Source organism: Nannizzia gypsea, genomic scaffold, assembly GCF_000150975.2.
Source record: "Nannizzia gypsea CBS 118893 supercont1.2 genomic scaffold, whole genome shotgun sequence".
Taxonomy (NCBI): Eukaryota; Fungi; Ascomycota; class Eurotiomycetes; order Onygenales; family Arthrodermataceae; genus Nannizzia; species Nannizzia gypsea.
In genome coordinates, this window is record NW_003345200.1 from 1,627,083 (window position 1) to 1,644,998 (window position 17,916).

At 52.0% G+C, this 17,916-nt stretch overlaps 6 protein-coding genes across 6 annotated transcripts; 4 read left to right on the forward strand and 2 right to left on the reverse strand.

The window, feature by feature from the left end:
- Positions 1–799: 799 nt before the first annotated feature.
- Positions 800–3,456, reverse strand: MGYG_02624 (hypothetical protein; the record flags this gene model as incomplete). The annotated part of the gene is made up of 2 exons (XM_003175045.1): positions 800–3,203; positions 3,284–3,456. 2 exons carry the CDS (start codon positions 3,454–3,456, stop codon positions 800–802), a joined length of 2,577 nt encoding a protein of 858 aa, XP_003175093.1.
- An 880-nt stretch (positions 3,457–4,336) lies between these two features.
- Positions 4,337–7,384, forward strand: MGYG_02625 (hypothetical protein; the record flags this gene model as incomplete). Its single annotated transcript, XM_003175046.1, has 2 exons — positions 4,337–4,432; positions 4,502–7,384. 2 exons carry the CDS (start codon positions 4,337–4,339, stop codon positions 7,382–7,384), a joined length of 2,979 nt encoding a protein of 992 aa, XP_003175094.1.
- Positions 7,385–7,661: 277 nt separating this feature from the next.
- MGYG_02626 (methylglutaconyl-CoA hydratase) lies at positions 7,662–8,676 on the forward strand (the record flags this gene model as incomplete). The annotated part of the gene is made up of 2 exons (XM_003175047.1): positions 7,662–8,005; positions 8,106–8,676. The coding sequence occupies 2 exons, from the start codon at positions 7,662–7,664 to the stop codon at positions 8,674–8,676; spliced, it is 915 nt and encodes a 304-aa protein (XP_003175095.1).
- A 959-nt stretch (positions 8,677–9,635) lies between these two features.
- Positions 9,636–10,293, forward strand: MGYG_08992 (hypothetical protein; the record flags this gene model as incomplete). The annotated part of the gene is made up of 2 exons (XM_003175048.1): positions 9,636–9,981; positions 10,067–10,293. 2 exons carry the CDS (start codon positions 9,636–9,638, stop codon positions 10,291–10,293), a joined length of 573 nt encoding a protein of 190 aa, XP_003175096.1.
- A 434-nt stretch (positions 10,294–10,727) lies between these two features.
- Positions 10,728–15,318, forward strand: MGYG_02627 (LipA and NB-ARC domain-containing protein; the record flags this gene model as incomplete). Its single annotated transcript, XM_003175049.1, has 4 exons — positions 10,728–10,813; positions 10,880–11,114; positions 11,171–11,849; positions 11,927–15,318. 4 exons carry the CDS (start codon positions 10,728–10,730, stop codon positions 15,316–15,318), a joined length of 4,392 nt encoding a protein of 1,463 aa, XP_003175097.1.
- Positions 15,319–16,166: 848 nt separating this feature from the next.
- On the reverse strand, positions 16,167–17,722 carry MGYG_02628 (hypothetical protein; the record flags this gene model as incomplete). The annotated part of the gene is made up of 2 exons (XM_003175050.1): positions 16,167–17,303; positions 17,360–17,722. 2 exons carry the CDS (start codon positions 17,720–17,722, stop codon positions 16,167–16,169), a joined length of 1,500 nt encoding a protein of 499 aa, XP_003175098.1.
- Between the last annotated feature and the right edge of the window lie 194 nt (positions 17,723–17,916).

Consider the following 17,916-nt stretch of genomic DNA (forward strand, 5'->3'; position numbering starts at 1 on the left):
GTATTAACCCTCTTGCTTTCTACTATGAATATGCCTCTCTTATCTCTTGCCAAACGCTTGAATGAAACTGTCAGGGATGGAGTAAGTCGATGCAGTGTTACTGCGCGAATAGATAAAACAAGCAAAGAACCTGAGATATTTCTCTTTCTTGCATTAATCTTGTTAACTAGAAGTACTTCTTATCCCCTTTAAAGACGTATAGTGAGAGCATTAGTAAATCTGAGTGTATTCATCTCGATTCAAGGGCTGGCAAAGTCAAGGCAGAAGAAAAGCAAGTACATAAATCAATGGGAGAAGGACGCCGGGTCAAAAAAGCCATCTTAACAGAACATTCCACTATATAGTCCAGCGAACCCATTTAGCATAAGTAAAAGTCAAGCAATCCATTAGAATGATCCTTTGTCGTTTTCAACCTCTTTCTTTTCTTTTTATGTGTGTGTGTGTGTGTGTGTTCAGAAAAGCCTGTAAACTGGACTAATTAAGGATCCCTTTTAAATACCTCCATGCACCAGGGAAAAAAGGAATACAACGCGGAAAAAGGGACAGTAATGGGTCTACTTGGATGATTAAGAAGACGAAGGTAGAAGAAAAAAAAGTAGAGGGATAGACAAAGCAGTGATAGGAGGCAAAGGAGGTATGGATAGTCTGTTGATACATTGGTGATTAAATGTGCGGTAGCCCACAAGCTTGGGGCCACAGGGAGGCCGTAGAATAAACTTGCAGGGTAGGATAAATAAAGAGTACAGACAGCCACTGTCTTAGGTTATCAAAGTGTAAACTTTGCATCGACTTCTTTAATCTATTTTGAGGGCCCTGGAGTAGCCATAGGAAGCCCATTCGGCTGGCCGTTGGGCTGCATTGGCTGAGGGGAGGCAACGGCTTGAGCGCGACTGTCTAGCAGTTGCATTTTGTTCCGGTCCATGATCGCGGCCTGTTCGGCGGCTGACCGGGGATAGGGTATACCTGGAGAAGGCTTGGCATATGGAGAATGTATCTGGCTCGCTTGGTTAGGGGGGTAGTTCGCGTAGGGCATCGGCTGTGGTGCCTGCTGCTGGAAGTACCGTGGCTGAGCAGGGTGGCCGGTAGGTGAGTTTAGATAGGGTGTTCGTTGTGGTGATTGATTATAGCCATGTGGTTGTTGTGGAATTCTCTGGGGGCCAGCAGCATGGTTAAGCTGAGGTTGATGGATAGGCTGGTGGTACGCAACCTGGGGTGTGCGATGGGGGTACGGTTGGGTTGGAGTTTGCGCAGGGGAGGGCCGTCTCTGCGGGTAGGGAGATACACCGTTGGATGCAGGGCGCTGGAATTGTTGCAACATTGCACTCCTGCTGTAAGGGGAAGATGCTCCAGCTGGTTGTTGGTAAGGGGGCTGCATGTATCCTTGCCGCTGGCCGGCCTGGGGGTGCTGTGCAAATGGCTGGGGGTTCGCGGGTTGATAGTGCCCTGGCGGCGGCGGCGGCGGTCTCCCTGCGTACCCCTGAGGAGGAGGGGGAGGAGCCTGTTGATAGTTCACTGGCATATGCTTTTGGCGAGCAGCATGTTGTCGTTGGTAAGGGGCCGGTGCTGTTGGGGTCTGGTAGGTAGCTGGTCGGCCCTGTGGTACCTGAGCATGGGTATGGCCACGAGAGTTTACCAGATTTTGTTGGATTTGCGCAGCCTGTTTCTGTTGCTTGGTAAAGTCATCATCATCAAGGGTGCCAGGGTAATCGGCGCCATCTAGTAGGATCTTCTTGCTCAAATTCAATTCAGCAAGCTGCTCTCCCGTCAGCTTCGACACTGCGTACGGAGGCAAAGAAGCCACCAATGTCGATAAGCTAGACTTCAATGTTTCGTATATGCTGTATTCCGCATCAGAGGGAGTCGCCGCCTGGTCGTGACTTGCTGATGTCCCATTGCTTTGGTCAATCGTTTTATTACTTGATGGCTGCTGCGAGAGGTTTCGGAGCTGGCGGTACGAGTTTAGTGTTTGAAGCAGGTCTGATATATCGTCCAGGATTTCTCCTATGTCGCCCTCGGCCTTCTTCTCCTTATCCTCGTCGCTGGCAGCTTCATTGGAATCTGTTGCCTTATCCACATATGTTGTATCTGGCTTGAAAGTTTCAACCGCTTCAGATAGCGTTTCCTCGTCCAACAGTTGGGGGTCCAATACTTGATCTAAAATTGGAGAAGCTTTCGGGGAGGCTGGAGCGTCTTGTTCTTCGTTTTGCTCAGAGTTAAACAAAACATTCATGCGACGAGCCCCTGATTTCTCCCACCAAGCTTGATATTTAGCAGCCCGGGGTGCGACTGCGCCTGAACTGTCAAAGGACGGGGCAAATGATGAGTAGAGTGCATGGAAAAGAGTCTTGTCTGCTTTTGAGAATTTCTCCTTCTCGATGGCTTCCTGCCTTGACACACGGCGAGAATTATCCGATAGCAACGGGTTTTCATAGCCATAGTTTAACCAGGAACCGGATGGAAGGGAGATTTGGCTATAGGTTTTTCTCCCTAGAAGCTTACTGGGTAAGGAGGAAGCGGCTTCAAGAGGGTCTAACCATTCGACGACGGATGGGCCGCTCTCAGCAGGGCGTTTCTGAGGTCGTTCGAGAGCAGGGAGGTTTGGCCGTGGTGCGAATACCTCTCCGATAGTCCTTGTCCGTGTCCGCGATTCATCCATGTGTAAGGGGTTGAAGGGAACAATCCTAGTAGCCACTATCCCCTTTGGAAGCGCGGTTTCGTTGATAGGCAAATCGGACCGCTGGACGCTTGAAAATATCTGTCTTCCGTGAGGAGTATTATCCACAAGAGCCAAAGCTAACCGGTCGTTTCGAGAATTGCCAGCCAGTGATTCAGACGTGTCCTCTGCTTTTGCTGCCTTGATTGAAGCGTTAAATGGCGATGCTTGGGGAGAGATTTTCAGTACCAGCTTATTTAACTCTTTTCTGAACGCATTCGCACGACTGGACGATTCGTTAGGCGAGGCCTGCGTGGTCGACCGGCGAGACTTGCTATCATGTCGCTGGGACTCTGCGACAAACGAGCTGATGGATTGCTCGACATCGTGAAGGAAAGGTTCAAGGGAACTGTAGTAGGCCTTTTCAACTCGGGACTGAACAGATGGATGTTCGATGGCCGTCTTTGATCGTTTTACTCGCTTGTTCTCAGGCTCCCCCGTGGGTACATGGGCGAGTGGGCGATTTAAGATCCCAAGGTCGGAGTCGTGTCTAGATTATGGCTGTTAGAAATGCGACTAGAAGATAGAAAACTGAGCGGACACTAGGATTTGGGCTTATTGATGTCTTACTTGGACAGGACCAAAATAAGATCCTTGAGAGTGTCAGGAAAGGCTGATTCACTGTTTTCTGATGTAGATGCAGTTCCGTCTGCTTCGCCTTCTGCCGTTGCTTCGCGTTTTCGTTTTGAGGGTGGTGCCGGAGTGACTGACGCCTCTGGGCCTTGGACTGAGATCCCATTCATCTTGACCGTTTCTTCGCCAGCCCTTTCTTTTCACTCCACCTCAATATTATCATCCACTCGGCAAGCCAAAAGTGAGAGCTCGGCTAGATCGCGCGCAGTCGACGGTGTCTCCAATGGTGAGAGAAGCGGTCTCTCTCTCCCTGCATGAATCGAGAAGGCTGATATAGCAGCGATGCCAGGGAAAACTAGCCAGGTTAAGACCACACTCCTCCACCCTCCGGGCTTCACGCTTAAAAGCTTTTCTTCGTCGTAACAAGGCCAGCTGGGCCTGACTCTGGGCAAAAGGACAGCGACAGACGGCTCCTGCGATGCTGTCGCGCAGTTAGCTTCAGCAGCCAGGGAGAGCGATGGGCGATGCAGAACGGCCTACCGGTAGGAAAGCAAGCAGTCCGCCACCAAAAGGAAAACTAGAAGCGCGTCCTTGGGGTCGTTCGGGGGTGCAAGGCAGAACCACCCATGCAGATCGTAACTGTCGTTGTCTTTCAGCGTCTCCAGGCGGCTGCTCGAATAATCTCACTGTCAACCACAGAAATCTCAAACGATGCGGCCAAAAAATTCTCGTCTTCTTCTTCTTCTTCTTTTTTTTCTCAAACTTCGCGATCTCAAATTCCTTCTTTGGGGAGTGATCACGTGAAATGATGACTCAGCAGGACGTCGGGCAAAAAAGCGACATCGCGAAGTTTTTGGGAGATAAAAAGACAAACAACATCCTTTAGACAGCATCTTTTGGACAAGCATCTCTAGACAGCTCCTTGACGGTGGCTTACTGTTGCGTCCTGATTCTGTGCCCGGTGCCTCCGATGTAACATGTTCCTGCAGACAGGCCGGTGATCTCTTTTCTCGAACTAAAGCTACGGATCAATCCCCAGAGAGCTGTTATATGTCCTCTCTCCGCCGGTATGCCTGCCAAAGACTTGCGGTATCATTGATATCCCCGTGTCTCTCTTCTCAGGCACCTGTGCTACAGCATGTCAAGGTGAGTTTTCTGGTTGCATTGCTCTTTTTCTACTTGCGGGATAGCTTCTAATGATAAGAAACCGTGTAGCCGACTAGCTTAACCCAGACGCTGAGTACTGCCCAACAGCCTGGCATACCTGGGATTGCGCATGCAGTCTATCCTTCTCCTGAGCTTCCTACCGCTCCTCCAGAGACGAGGCCGCCGGACGTGTATCCGCCATCTCCAAAAGCACTCCTTTTGGCTCTACACCGGATCCAAGCGGGGACCTATACTTCAGCCAGCCATGGCGGTCTGTTATCAAGCCTGGCTGCGAAGCCTTCGGAAAAAGGGAAAATAGTGTCAAAGCTGGAAGCTAGCCTGAATGCGACCCGCCCTGTACGCATTGAATATTCACTCCTGGTTGCTAGATATCTGCATCTGATATACCCGTTACTGAGGACAGACGTGGCGCGAGCTAGCGATCTAGACAATGCTCTCCTCCAGGTGTTTGATGATGATGCATTGGCATATTTGTCGAAGAGAGGGTATTCTGCGGGCGATGTGATGGCTTGGGCGTGGGTACTGGCCACACCAGATGCACATCTGGCTGTCATGCGGTACCAGATATTGGCAGAGGAGGCCCCAGTGCCCATGTTCATTCTCATGTTCCTCCTGCGTCGAGTCGATATAGACGAACCTAGCTTCAAATTTCTTCTGGAGCAATGCCGGAGGTTACTGAACTCCATGGTTCAGGATGAACCTTCTCCTCTATCCAAGGACTCAGAATCCGGCACCTCCTCGATACCAGTGCAGAGTATAAAGGGAGACTCTGCTCTGGCTATGACCATCCTTGTTCGTCTAACCAACTTGGCGCGCAATATCGCTCCCAGGACCCTGGCCAATATAGCGGAAATGTTCACATCTACATTTACTTGTCTAACAGCAACCAAAGACCTGGATCAGCTTGGTCCCAAAAAGGCGCGCCGAGTAACAGAACTTTATAACAAATTCATCCAACGTTTGGCAGGCTGGTGCAGAGTAGAACCGTATCATTCAGCCAAACTACAGCAAAAGGCAGTATTCCATATTCTACGAGAGATGGAAACCTTCAACCCACCGCTACCGGTCAACAAAGCAAGCTACCAGGCAATCACTCAGATCTTGCTAGCAGCCAAGATGACGAAAGCAGAGAGGCAGTGGGATAGCTTTAAAGCGGTCTCGTGGCCTCCGTGGAAAGAAGACAAGCTCGGAATCGACGCAGAAAAGACCGAGGGAAGCAAAAGCAAGGCTATGGAGTCTATGGCTCATATGCAGCAGGCCGGCTATCGTTTCGCCGAGTGGGATAGAGCGGCATCTGTTGTAGCCGGCTGGGACACAGACGGAACCCCAACAATTCAAAAGAGGACCAGACTCCCAGATCCAAGTTGGCAGCGCTTAGAAGGAAACGAATCTCCGTCAGAACCTCTTGTATGGGCTGCTCGAATCCGTGCAACCAGGACGCTTCGAGAGGCCTGGGCATGCTATGTCTCCTCTCAGCAGCAGAATGTTCCTCTCACCGAACAGATAATCTACGAGATAGTGGAAAAACTTATTTCGTCGGAGAGAACCCGCGGTCAGATCAATCAACAAGCGGAATTTGAATCCAAAGCTACCGCCGCCTTTGCTCCATCTGATGGTGGTAAAGAGGTGTATCCCGAGCCGACTTCACCTCGCGATCTTATATACGTACCCTCAGAGCCGCCAGCGCTACCTGAATTTCTACAGCAGACATTTTCTCAGGATTTCCCGCTACCGGATAAAGTGCTGGTCTTGATCCTTCGACACAGTTCTTCCTTGAAGCAGGGACTAGATTATATTGATCACAGCACTCTTACCAAGGGCCAGATTTATGCTCTGTTTAATCCTTCCTCCCAACAGAGCAGAGAAAGAGTCGACGCCCTCAGTTCCATCCACGATGCCATGTTTTCCGCTGTCATACGATTCCTATGTAGATGTGCCTCACATAGTACCGTGGACGGGATTCCAGACCGGATGGAAGCGCTGAACGCCATGTTCCCGATTCTTCTACCACGATACTCGGACTTGGAACCCAACCAAGGCCGTGCTCTTGCTCATGCCATTTTTCTCATGGAGCAACGGAGGCCACGGTACATGTCTGCCTGGCATAACCTTCTCAAGGCTGTGGCTATCGGCAGTCGACCGTTTCACAACTTCCACAGACTCGGACTTGCGCCAGGAGTGAACCGAGTCTTTGCCTGGGAAGAGACACTGAGGCTGGTTGAATACATGAATGTCAACTCTGTAGCATTAGACCTCCGGTGTATCCAGCTCATGTGCAACGGATTTGTAGGGCTGGCGCAAACTCTCCACCTCCACCCCGGTGCCGTCAAGGCAGGGAGAAGGGTAGCGTCTCATTTTCAATTTCCAGGGCCCTCGCCCGCTATACCGGACCGGCTGTTGACGACACAAACCGCCGAGGAGATGGTAGAGCATGGCCTCGCCCAGCTGAGGCTCCAAGTCAACCGATTCCTCCCACTGTACCGGGAACAGCAAGCCACCGGCGCTGCGTCAGTTGATGATGCCACACCCACACTCTCGAGGCGGGCGCTAATTCCGTCCCCTTCCATCCTTCACTCGCTTATCCGGGCGTTCGGGCGTGGCAGAGACCGAGAGACCATCGTGGCGATTCTCCGTATTCTCCAGACTGAAGGACATGAGCTTAGACGAGTGACCAACGAGCGGCGTGGGGGCCGCCGGATGCTTCGTCGGGCGGTCGTTGCTTGTAGGGTCTTTCTTGAACACGACCCGATGGCTCTGAGAGAGGAAGAAGCAGGCTGCTCGCAAGCCGATCAGCTCGCCCACCCCCTGGTCCAGGAGGCTCGACGCCTCATGGACGAGACCGAGGTCATGGCTCCGTGGCCGTCGGACGAAGAGGTTGACGCTTATATCCAGCACGAGATGCTGTATAACTTCTACCACGACGAAGAGTAGACGACGGCCCTGTACCGATATCAATGTATATCAATAAATATCTAATATCAAATATCAAACGTCAAACATCCATGCTTGCCCTATAGTATCTATCAATAACACTCGAGTAACACTTTAAGTCTTCGGCGTCGGCCCAAGCGGCCGAAAGTAGCCATAAAAATAGAACCGAACAACACCAACAACAACTACAAGTCAACTTCTTCTTCACATCACCAACAACCATCAAAACGCCTCGCCAGCAAAGTCTACCTGCCCGTCACTGACTGTAGTATCTACAATGGCTGCTGCTCGCGTATTCCGGCCGACCAGCCTCCGCCAGTTCCCCGTCGTCCAGGTCCGGCGCAACGCAACGCTCGGCACCAGCGCCCACGGCGACGTGATCAATGTGCAGCAGATTCCTGCCCCGGGAGCTGGCCATATCAGAGTCCTGCTTCTGAACCGGCCCAAGGCTCGCAATGCGATCTCGCGGCAGCTGCTGAACAGCCTGGGCAAACACATTGACGACATCAAGGCCGAGCAGGGTAAAGGGCCGACGAGGGCTCTGGTCGTGGCCAGCAACGTCGATGCTTCGTTCTGCGCCGGAGCAGACTTGAAAGAGCGAGCCACCTTCACCAAGCAGGAGTGAGTATTTCTACTATTATTTACCATTATATATACCTACTATACCTCATCGTTACTTTATCAAGTCTAGAGCACGCTGACTGACTACGGGTAACTGCAGTACTGAAGCGTTCCTTGCCCAGCTGCGGCAGACGTTCGCCAACCTGGACGAGCTGCCCATCCCCACGGTCTCTGCTATCTCGTCAATGGCCCTGGGAGGCGGACTGGAGCTGGCGCTGTGCACTAAGCTGCGAGTCTTCGGAAGCACCAGCGTCGTGGGACTGCCCGAGACGCGCCTTGCCATCATCCCCGGCGCAGGAGGCACCTACAGGCTACCACGCCTTATCGGCAAGAACCGCGCGCTGGACATGATCCTGACAGGACGACGAGTCAGCGGGCCCGAAGCGTACTTCCTCGGACTTTGCAACCGGCTGGTTGAGGTGACGCCCGAGGAAGCGGGCAAGCCGGGAGAAGCCAGGGAGAAGGTTCTACGCGAAAGCATCAGGCTGGCGCAGGAGATCTGTGAAGGCGGGCCGATTGCGCTTGGCCAGGCGCTGAAGGCTGTTGACGGGTTCGAAAGGGGCGCAGAGGCAGAGAACGAGGCGTATCTCGGAGTCGTGGAGACGGAAGATCGGTTTGAGGCTCTTAAGGCGTTTGCGGAGAAGCGGAAGCCTTCGTTCAAGGGACGGTGAGTTCTGACTGGCCAGGCTGGTTCCTGCAACCGCTGACCCTGACGACGACGATGACGATGACGGCGTTTGGCGGCGATGGCTTATAAATCAGTGTACGGGTGAGGGCGGACTACATGATACATGCACACTGTACACATAAATGTATGTAACTGTAGGATGTACTCCTTGTCACGGATGGGCTGGGTCGGCCGTCATCCACCATCTCGGGGTTTATGGGCCATGTGATGTGTATGTTAGAAGCGAAAAGTGAGCATCAGGCACATGGAAAGGAGAATGTGCAGGCTACGGATGATTCACAGCGGATTTTCCCCGTGGTTGCAAGGCAGTTGTCTTCGGCAAAGGGAGAGGGCAGGCAGGAGTTGAAGAAGGATATCTGGCTGTTATCAAAATATAGACGGCAGCTTGTGTATCAACACACGCAGCAGCGTTGGACATGCAGGCACCAACTTTCCTGAGCCTCCTTTTAGCGAGTCTCGTATTTTGATATTTAGTTGCAGTAACCAGATGATGATGATGTTTGCCCTATATCGCCCTTGGCCGTTGAGTGCTGGATCGATATAGATATCCTCCTGCTCAGCCTCCTGTCTCGCGTAGTGATTGTGCAGTTGGTTCAGGGCGACCTCGTTCGTATGAGGGCACTGTGCATGAGATATCTCTCTCTCGGTGTTTGCTGTCCACTCGACCTTGCCGCCGTAGTTAGTTGAAGGTGTATAGTAAGAAAGCGGTGTCTGTATGTGACATGACATGGCCTGATATGATATGATATCGATGATATCAAGATGTCTGCCTCTCTGCACTCTGCACTGCGGATCACGAGCAGAACCGGCACTGCATGATACAGCCGCCCATGTTTCACAGAAGTCCTTGCTGTCCACGATGGGTGGTCCATGAAATCCGGTGTGATGCAGGCGTTGTTCCCCCCGTCAAAACCGCATCTGCATCTATGCACCCCGTATGCCATGTATAGAAGCAGCCAACAGCCAACAGCCAACAGCACGAACCCTCCAGAAGCCAGACTGTCCTCGGGGGCTGAAAAGAGTTCGCCCCAAATCGTCCATCTCGTCCTATCTTTGGCCTGTGGTTCGGGGGCCCGGGTCGATCCAGTAGTTAGCATATCCATGACAGGGTCAAAAAGCAAAGCCAGCCTTTGTTTCCTCCCTCGTCGTATATCGTATCCAATGCAACAGATAACTCGCAAGGCCATGCCCTCCATCATGACCCCCCAGCCGCACCGCTCGTCTGGGACGCCCAAGACGGCCTCCGCTGGCCACCGGGAAGGCTTCCCCTGGCCGCTGCAGGAGATACGTAGGGCTGCACCCTGCAGTCTCCAGACCAGATGCCCTGTAGAACGAGTCCCAGCCTGCTGAATCGCCCTCCAATCGCGAGTCAGGGATCAGCTCTTCGGTGCAGAATCAATATCCAAAGGGAGGCTGCGAGGCTGGAAACCACCCCCCACCCCCCCTTGCAGGCGGCGGCAGCGAGAGAAGACGAAGACGAGCCAGGGAGCTTCGAGAGCAGGGAGCCGTCAGCCAGCATTGTCCTATCGGTATAAAAGAGCCGTCAGTAGCTGTTTCTCAGGCAGATATAGTTATAAAACATAGTCGACGTACGCGGTGATGTCAGGACTAGAGCAGCAGGACTCGCAGCTGACCCTCGATCTCGCATGAAACCGCTGAGCTGAGCCCTGCCTCTGCTGCCTCTGCCTCTGCCTTCCTCTGCCTTTGCCTCCGTCTGCCTCCTTCGCGCGGCATCTTTCTCTCTTTCTGGCCCTGCGCCGGCTGCTCACAAGACTGCGGTTGCATCAGCGATCATCGACCGTGGGTGTGTCAGGCCGCCTGCTGCAAGGGCGCCGGTAGAGTCGACCGCGATCAACGGACGGACAGATATAATAACACGCCTGGCCGTCTTCTAGCCTTCTCTTCTACTTCTTCTACTTCTACTTCTTCCTCTTCCTCTGCTGCTACTGTTGAATCCTTTCCATGCGCCTGATATACCGTCTGGCCCTCCCGCTGTCCTCGCGCCTCTAGAGAACACCCGCCCGCCCGCCCGAGATGGGCACCGCAGTCACCAAGCGCGGCGTCGTCGTCAAGCAGTTTGGCCTCACTGCGCTCTATCAAACATCCAGTCCGGCCGTCGAGTAAGTCTGCTTCTTCTTCTTCTTCTTCTTCTTCTTCTTCTTCATCATCATTCTAATAAAGTGTAGTATCGTGTTTGTCCACGGCCTCAACGGCTCGTCGTACCATACCTGGGCCACCAAAAAGTCCCCCGAAGTCTTCTGGCCGTCCGACCTGCTGCCAGAGGCCCTGCGCGGCGTCGAGGCCAGGATCATCACCTACGGCTACGATGCGAATGTCACCTCCTTCAGCGGCGGGACGTCCAAGGACAAGCTGCATAACCATGCTGAGCATCTCATCTCCAGCCTGTGTGCCCTGCGGAACGTACGTTGCCTACACCTACATCTACATCTATAGCTACGGCTAACATTATGATATAGAGCACTAAGTCGACCGAACGGCCCATCGTCTTCGTCTGCCACTCGCTGGGCGGCCTCGTCGTGAAAAAGGCCCTTTGCTGCTACACCAGAGTCAGCCACCAGTATACCCAGCATCTGCGCTCCATCTACATATCTACATACGGCATCCTCTTCCTGGGGACGCCGCACAACGGATCCAGCATCGCCAGGACCGCCAGCACGGCCCAGTCCATCATCAGTACTGTCATCCCAAAATGGCTGCTCTCGACCTCCCCGCAGCTCGTCCAGGTCCTGCAGAGCGATAACGAGCACCTCCAGGTCATCAACCGCGAGTTCGTGCAGATCATGAACCGCTTCCACATCTACTTCTTCCACGAGTCCAAGCCCATGGACATCGGCAGCACTCGTGCCTTCATCGTCGAGGAGTCCTCTGCCGCACCTGTCTGGGACGGCGTCGAACGCATGGGCATCGAGGCCGACCATGGTGCCATGTGCCGGTTTGCTGACAAGAACTCCCCGGGCTACGACACCGTCACCGAGGCCATACGGCGGTACGCATCCACAGCCGGCCCTACTATTGTTACTCGCTGGCAGCAGGCGAAGCAGGAGTACCTCCTCTCCGTACAGGCTGGACTCCAGGTTCAGCAGCTGAACGTCGGCAGCACCCTCGACCTTCAAACAGATGCACACGACCCTCTAGGTATGTTGATCAGCTCACTTCACTTCTACTCTTTTATTCTATACATGTGTCGGAATATACTAACAATACATATATAGATATCTCTACCCACTCTCTACCAGGGCCACACGACTCTATTTACACCAACCCAGATGCCATCCGCCACGCAAACCGGCCTCTGTTGCTAGACCAGAAGGATGAAACTGTGGTGACCGTCAGCCCTCCTGGCTTCCACCCCAATTCTGTCTTTCTCGGGATGCAAGACGAGATGGACCAGCTGCGGAAAGTACTATCTGACGAACGGAAACGGGCCCAGGGGCCTGTCGCTGTTCTGATACATGGAGGCCCAGGCTGTGGAAAGTCCCATTTGGCCAGACAGTACATGTACGATCATGAGACTCTATACCCTGGTGGCATCTTCTGGATCGATGGCAAGTCCAAGGAGTCTCGTCTCAACGGAATTTGGGAAATTGCCGTCGCTGCCTCCATACTCCTAGAGGACCAGAAAGACCGAGACCCACGGTGGCTGATGGCCCATAAGTACACAGCAAATGTCAAACGGTGGCTGGAAAGCAGAGACAACTGGCTGCTTGTCTTCGATGGCCTCGCCTTCGAGGTAGAAGAAGACTTGGACGAATTTAGAAACTTCCTCCCCTTCAAGCCGAATACCAGCATCATCTACACCTCCGTCGACCGCACACTACGCCAGAAACAGCGTCTCTACGAACCATACGGCCTTGGAGTTCAACCTCTAGCCGTGGACGCCGCATGTCAGCTGCTCTTCTGCGAGCTGGGAATCTCAAATGCAAGCCCAAGACAGGCCCAAAAGGCCCGAGAGCTGGTCAAGTACTACGAATGCTTGCCGCTCGCCATCCATGCCCTGGGTCATCGCCTCAACGCCAGTGGGAAACCACTAGAAACATACCAACCTGGCTCCCACTTGACTGATCTGCGTCTCGCTGAGCCGTACAGAGGGATAATGACGGATCTTAGCTCTAACGAGTACACAGAGGCTCTGCAGTTAATCTATATCCTATCCTTCTTCGGACACAACGTCCCCGTTGGCATGATCCACCTCGGCCGCAAGGCTTTGGCAGAGTACAAAGTCGAAATCCGGACGCTGGAAAGATACGGCAGTACCGAGAGGCACATCGATAACACGTTTGCCATCCTCATCAGGTACGGCCTGATTGAGCGCTCCTTTGACGCTTACACCGAACTCGCAGCTACCCCCACAAGTGAAATCGATAGAAGAGGTATGGAACGCCGCCCAACGGATCCAGCAAGTTCGCAAGGTGCCTCTTCCCACGAGGGCATGATGGGCAGACCACGAACAGAAATCGATGTGCTCAAGATTCATTCCGTCGTCCAGGGCTTCTGCCGCGATGAACTCATCGTCGAAGGCGCAAAGCATTTCTGGTACTGGCTGGGCATCGCTACAAGCCTGTTCTGCCTCTCCTATAAGAACGCCACTACTCAGATAAGGGCAGTTAAGAATGCAGGTCTTGTCAGGGACTACCGTGAGTATCAAACCCACGCAAAGCGTCTAATGCGCCACTACCGGACCAAGCTAGACAAATCAGAGGTCAACCTGGAACTTCACCACGACTGCTTGAAAAAGATGCTACTTGATATCGAAGAGGAGATCAGGCACCGATCGCCTGGCTCATCCCAGGAATGGTGCCGTCACCAGAGATCAATCTTTGACCATACAAACAGCATGTCATCCTTCTCCGACTCTATAGCCAGCACGTCTACCAAGTCCTGGGAGCGGGAACTAGGAACCGACTGCACCGACTCTCCATTGGAGATAGGCTCGCCGCAAAGTATCATTCAACCTGACTCTGTTTTCCATGGCAACATCAATGTCGGCGCCACGAACACAACCCAAGATATTGGTACTGATAATGTGTCTGCTGTTGACATGTCTCCATCTCTGTCCAACAACACTGTGGTTCCAACGCCGAAAATTCCCCAGGAAGAGCGTGTTAGTACTCCTGCGAAGAAACGAGGTAGCTTCCTTTCTGCTATTAATGCTATTAAGGAGCCCCTGAAAAAATTGAAAGAACAACGGAAGAATCTTGGGGAGATCCGACCAGCAACACCTACTGTCTCTGTATCCGATGGCTCGCGACGGGACAGTTCAATCATAGTCCACGGCAGCCCCAGCCACAGAAAGCAATCTGATGCTGAATCTGCTAACAAACCAACGTCTCCGCTGGCACAGCAACAAGTTACAGCTTCATCTCCAACGAATGCTGGCACTAGCGCCAGCCCGGCTCAAGCCAGGCCTGGACCCGCTAACCAGGGCAACCAAGGTCCATCTTATGCTGCCGTCGCATCTGGAACGGCTCATGCGGGGACGAAGCCACCACCACGGCCAAAGCACCCAAGTATGCCACCGCGTCCAATGCACAAGGATAGCCCTCCGATACCAGATGCTGAAGAAATAAAACGCCTATCAGCTTCTATGATGGGGGGCACCGAGATGAGCCTGTCCCTGTCAACTCACAGTGACCCTGGCCTACCATATCCTCGACGCATTTCTGGATCTGATCGAGGCTCGCCAACGACTCCACACTCTCCCTTCGGAGACCATGATTATCAGCGGCCGCCGATAGCAAATCAGCAGCATTTCAGCGATTCCAATGTTGGCCCTACCTTTATGGGGCCAAACCCCTTACCAATGCCGTATGAGCCGAACGTCCAAATTACTCAAATGCCACCACGTCGGTCGTCAGCAATCACGCCGCCCCTGCGCGCCGTCGGTTCCAGGGGCAGCCTTCCCCATGGCTACTCGTCCCAGCCTATGACCCGGGAACACTCTGGGCTATCTCACCAGTCACTTCAAGCAGAAACCGGAAGATTTGCATCCCGCTCATCATCTTCATCGGCGCCTCGCGCAGCTTCCTTTTCCCATTCTAACAGGGGCGTAATTATACCCACATTGGATACCCGAATGAGATACCCAGCCAGTGAATGTGCAGTCGAATCAGCCACAACAACACCAACGTTAGACGAAAGCCAGTCATTACCGCAACCGAGCATTCTTTCGGGGCCAGGCTTCATGGTCGACTCAGGTGATGGCATCAGCAGAAGTCTAATCGAATTCAATGTTGTACAATATACACCCCAAATCCGCTTCGGCGAACTTGACCCCGTCAACGTCGACGCTGCTAGGCAGCGGACTGACAGAGCATTGGCTGATAGAGCGCTCAGACAAGAACAACTGATACGCCACGCAAGGGCCCAGGCACTAGCACAGGCACAAGCCAAAGCACAGGTCGCACCTTATCCCGACCGCAACATGATGCCAACCGCTAGTGATCCGCAGCAGCTGGCTGCCATGATGCAGCCTGGCTTCACTACTCCACAGCAACGAGCGGAACAAGTTCGCCAGGAAGGAGCTAGAACAACCCGGCTCAGAAGCGGCAGTACTCCCCAGGTACGAGACTGGACTGGTTTAGGCATCAATCATCGCTCCCCTTGAATGTCCTTGAAAAAGCAAAGCCCAGGCCACGATGACTACACACCCCTCCACATATAACGACATACACTAAACTGCATACCTCAGTCTTTTATTAACCATTTTTTTTATCCTCTTTTTTGTTTATCTTCATTCCCGTTTTCTCATGCTTATCCGGGCCCTACATCATATTCCATAACCCAACAGCTCCCTCATACAACAGAACGAAAATCAACTTTGCAACAGCGTTTAAAGCACTGAAATAACTACACATCGGCGGAGTTACGGGAAATCATCGCTACCGTTTCAGATATAACTAATTTGTTTTTGTTTTTGTTCTTGTGTTTATCATGCTACCCTTCGTTCATTACTCGCATCATTGTATAATCATTGTCATTTGCTACTTGTTCATGTTCAACATCTGCATTTGTTTGGTGCATTATCATTATCCACTGACGATTAGTGCCGTGGTTTCGGAGTCAGGTGGCAGTTTTCAATATCGTGGTTTTCCTTTCTTCCGTGTATATGGAATTGAATGGATCCTGGGCTGAGGTCAGAACTTGTGTCCATACGAAATATCATTTAATATTAGAAAATTAGTAGTTAATCCGATGGTAGTTGTTTTGAGGTATTCAATGTTTTAGTATTGTTGCAGCCTGCTGTATATCGTAAGTTAGACCTTGACTTTGATGTAGTACTGGTTTTCACAGTTTTCTCACGTAGCCATAAATCAAAGCTATCCCGCCCAGTAAACCAGGTAGTAAACTCGGAGAGACGCCAAGGGTAAAGAAATAGTGAAGCATGTACATATATAAATATACATATTTAAGGCCTAGTTTGCAAGGGAGTTGCCACCCGAACCGTCAGCGGGTCTATCTACTATCAGGTTTACTAGAGGCTTCGGGGCCGGCTTCATTGGGCTGTGCAAAGCTCCATGCAGTATCATGAACTTCAGTTTCATCAAAAGTTGCTGATGTTTGAGAGCCCTCGTGGGTGGCTATCGATTCAGAAACTGCCACATCTTCCGGTGTGAGAACTTCTGACTGAGCCTGAGCAAGCCTCTCATTTGCAGTATCTATGATCCTCTCTCGCTGCTCTTTTGCCCAATCACAGGCATTTCTATAAGCCGATGCGCCTTGTCGAAATGTTTCGATATTCCCAGTCATGCTCCAGGCATTTACCTGGGTCATTATATACTCAGGGCGACCGCCTTTCCGAGGAACAAGGTGAGTTGTATAGATCTTGAGCTGGCCACCATGGTATGTTGAGGTTATCGTATACGCATTTCTATCATACGATTCCTCATCTTGCTTAAAATTCTGAAGCTTATGTATTCCTCGAGCACCCAATGCTCCATGGTAACAGGCTTGCCTGGTAGCAACAGCAAGGGATCCGTCGGGGCCTTTAGTCTCAAGGAAGAAGTTTGGGAGTATTGGGAGGGAGTCCTGTGATGATGGAACAATATAACTGCTGAGCTCCTCGCGGATCTGGGACTCGAGCTGCTCAGGCCTGGCACCAAAGAAATGGTCTGGCTTTGCATTTGCTAGTGTCTTATCCGTTAGGGGTGCTAAATTTGTGAATGGATAGTCCTCTCCCATAGACGCCACATCTCCAACTTTGCCTTCTATAATTGAAACAGTAAAGCGTCCAATAGGTTTCTCTTTCCGTATATTCGCATCTTTCTCGACAAATTCCTCAAAGTCATCCTCGGAGAACTGTGACAGCGAGAGAGAACTTCGGCGTTGTGCCAGCCGTTCGTTGAGTTCTGACCAATTACTTGGCTTTGCTGGCCTCTGGCCATTTGGATACTTATATCCCGGTGGATAGATGCCATTATCGATCAGACATTGCTCGAAATTGCGGTTGTATGTGGATGTGCTAGTAGTCTTTGCGGTCTTGCTGGTACTGCTTTGTTCTGCCGCAGAGGCTGGGGGGGATTCTGCACGTCTCTTCCGACGGTTTGGATCATTTGCACTCATTGGTTGAGAGAGTATTTGAGGATTTGGGAACTATAAAACATATCAGGATGCACTCTAAACAGCTCAAAGTAACGAGGATAACATACATTTCTGAGGTCAGATAAATCAGGCCCACCGCCTCTGGAAAACCGCCTAATATCGTTTAGAGTCGCCGGGCTGTAGTGAACAGTACTCGAAGGGACTTTCTGCCGCTGACGGTATCTCTGCCTCTCCTGGAGGTGGGCAACTGGTCGGGATTTAGAGCAAACTTGTTCCGATCTAGCGGAAGCACTGTTTCTTCGATCTAGCTCCTCGAGCGCGTCTCTTGTTAACCAAATTTTCGACAAGTTATCCCAGAATTCCGAGGAAGGCCGGTCGATCTTCAATCGTTTTGATGGGCGTTGGCCAGTGTAATCCTCAGCCTCCTGTCTTATGCGATGTGAGGGTCTTGCGGAGACTCGGTAAGGCATAGGGTACAGTGTATGTACGCGTTTTGGACCCCAAAACACGTAGAACATAGGAGACTGCGATTTCAATCTGAGGGGTATATCGGAGAAACTTTTATCCCGCGAAGCACTGACAGGTGAGTTACATAATCAGTCAGATAGCCGCATTGACGACGTTGTCAAGAGAGAAACCAGCCTGGAGTTCGCATAAGTTAATA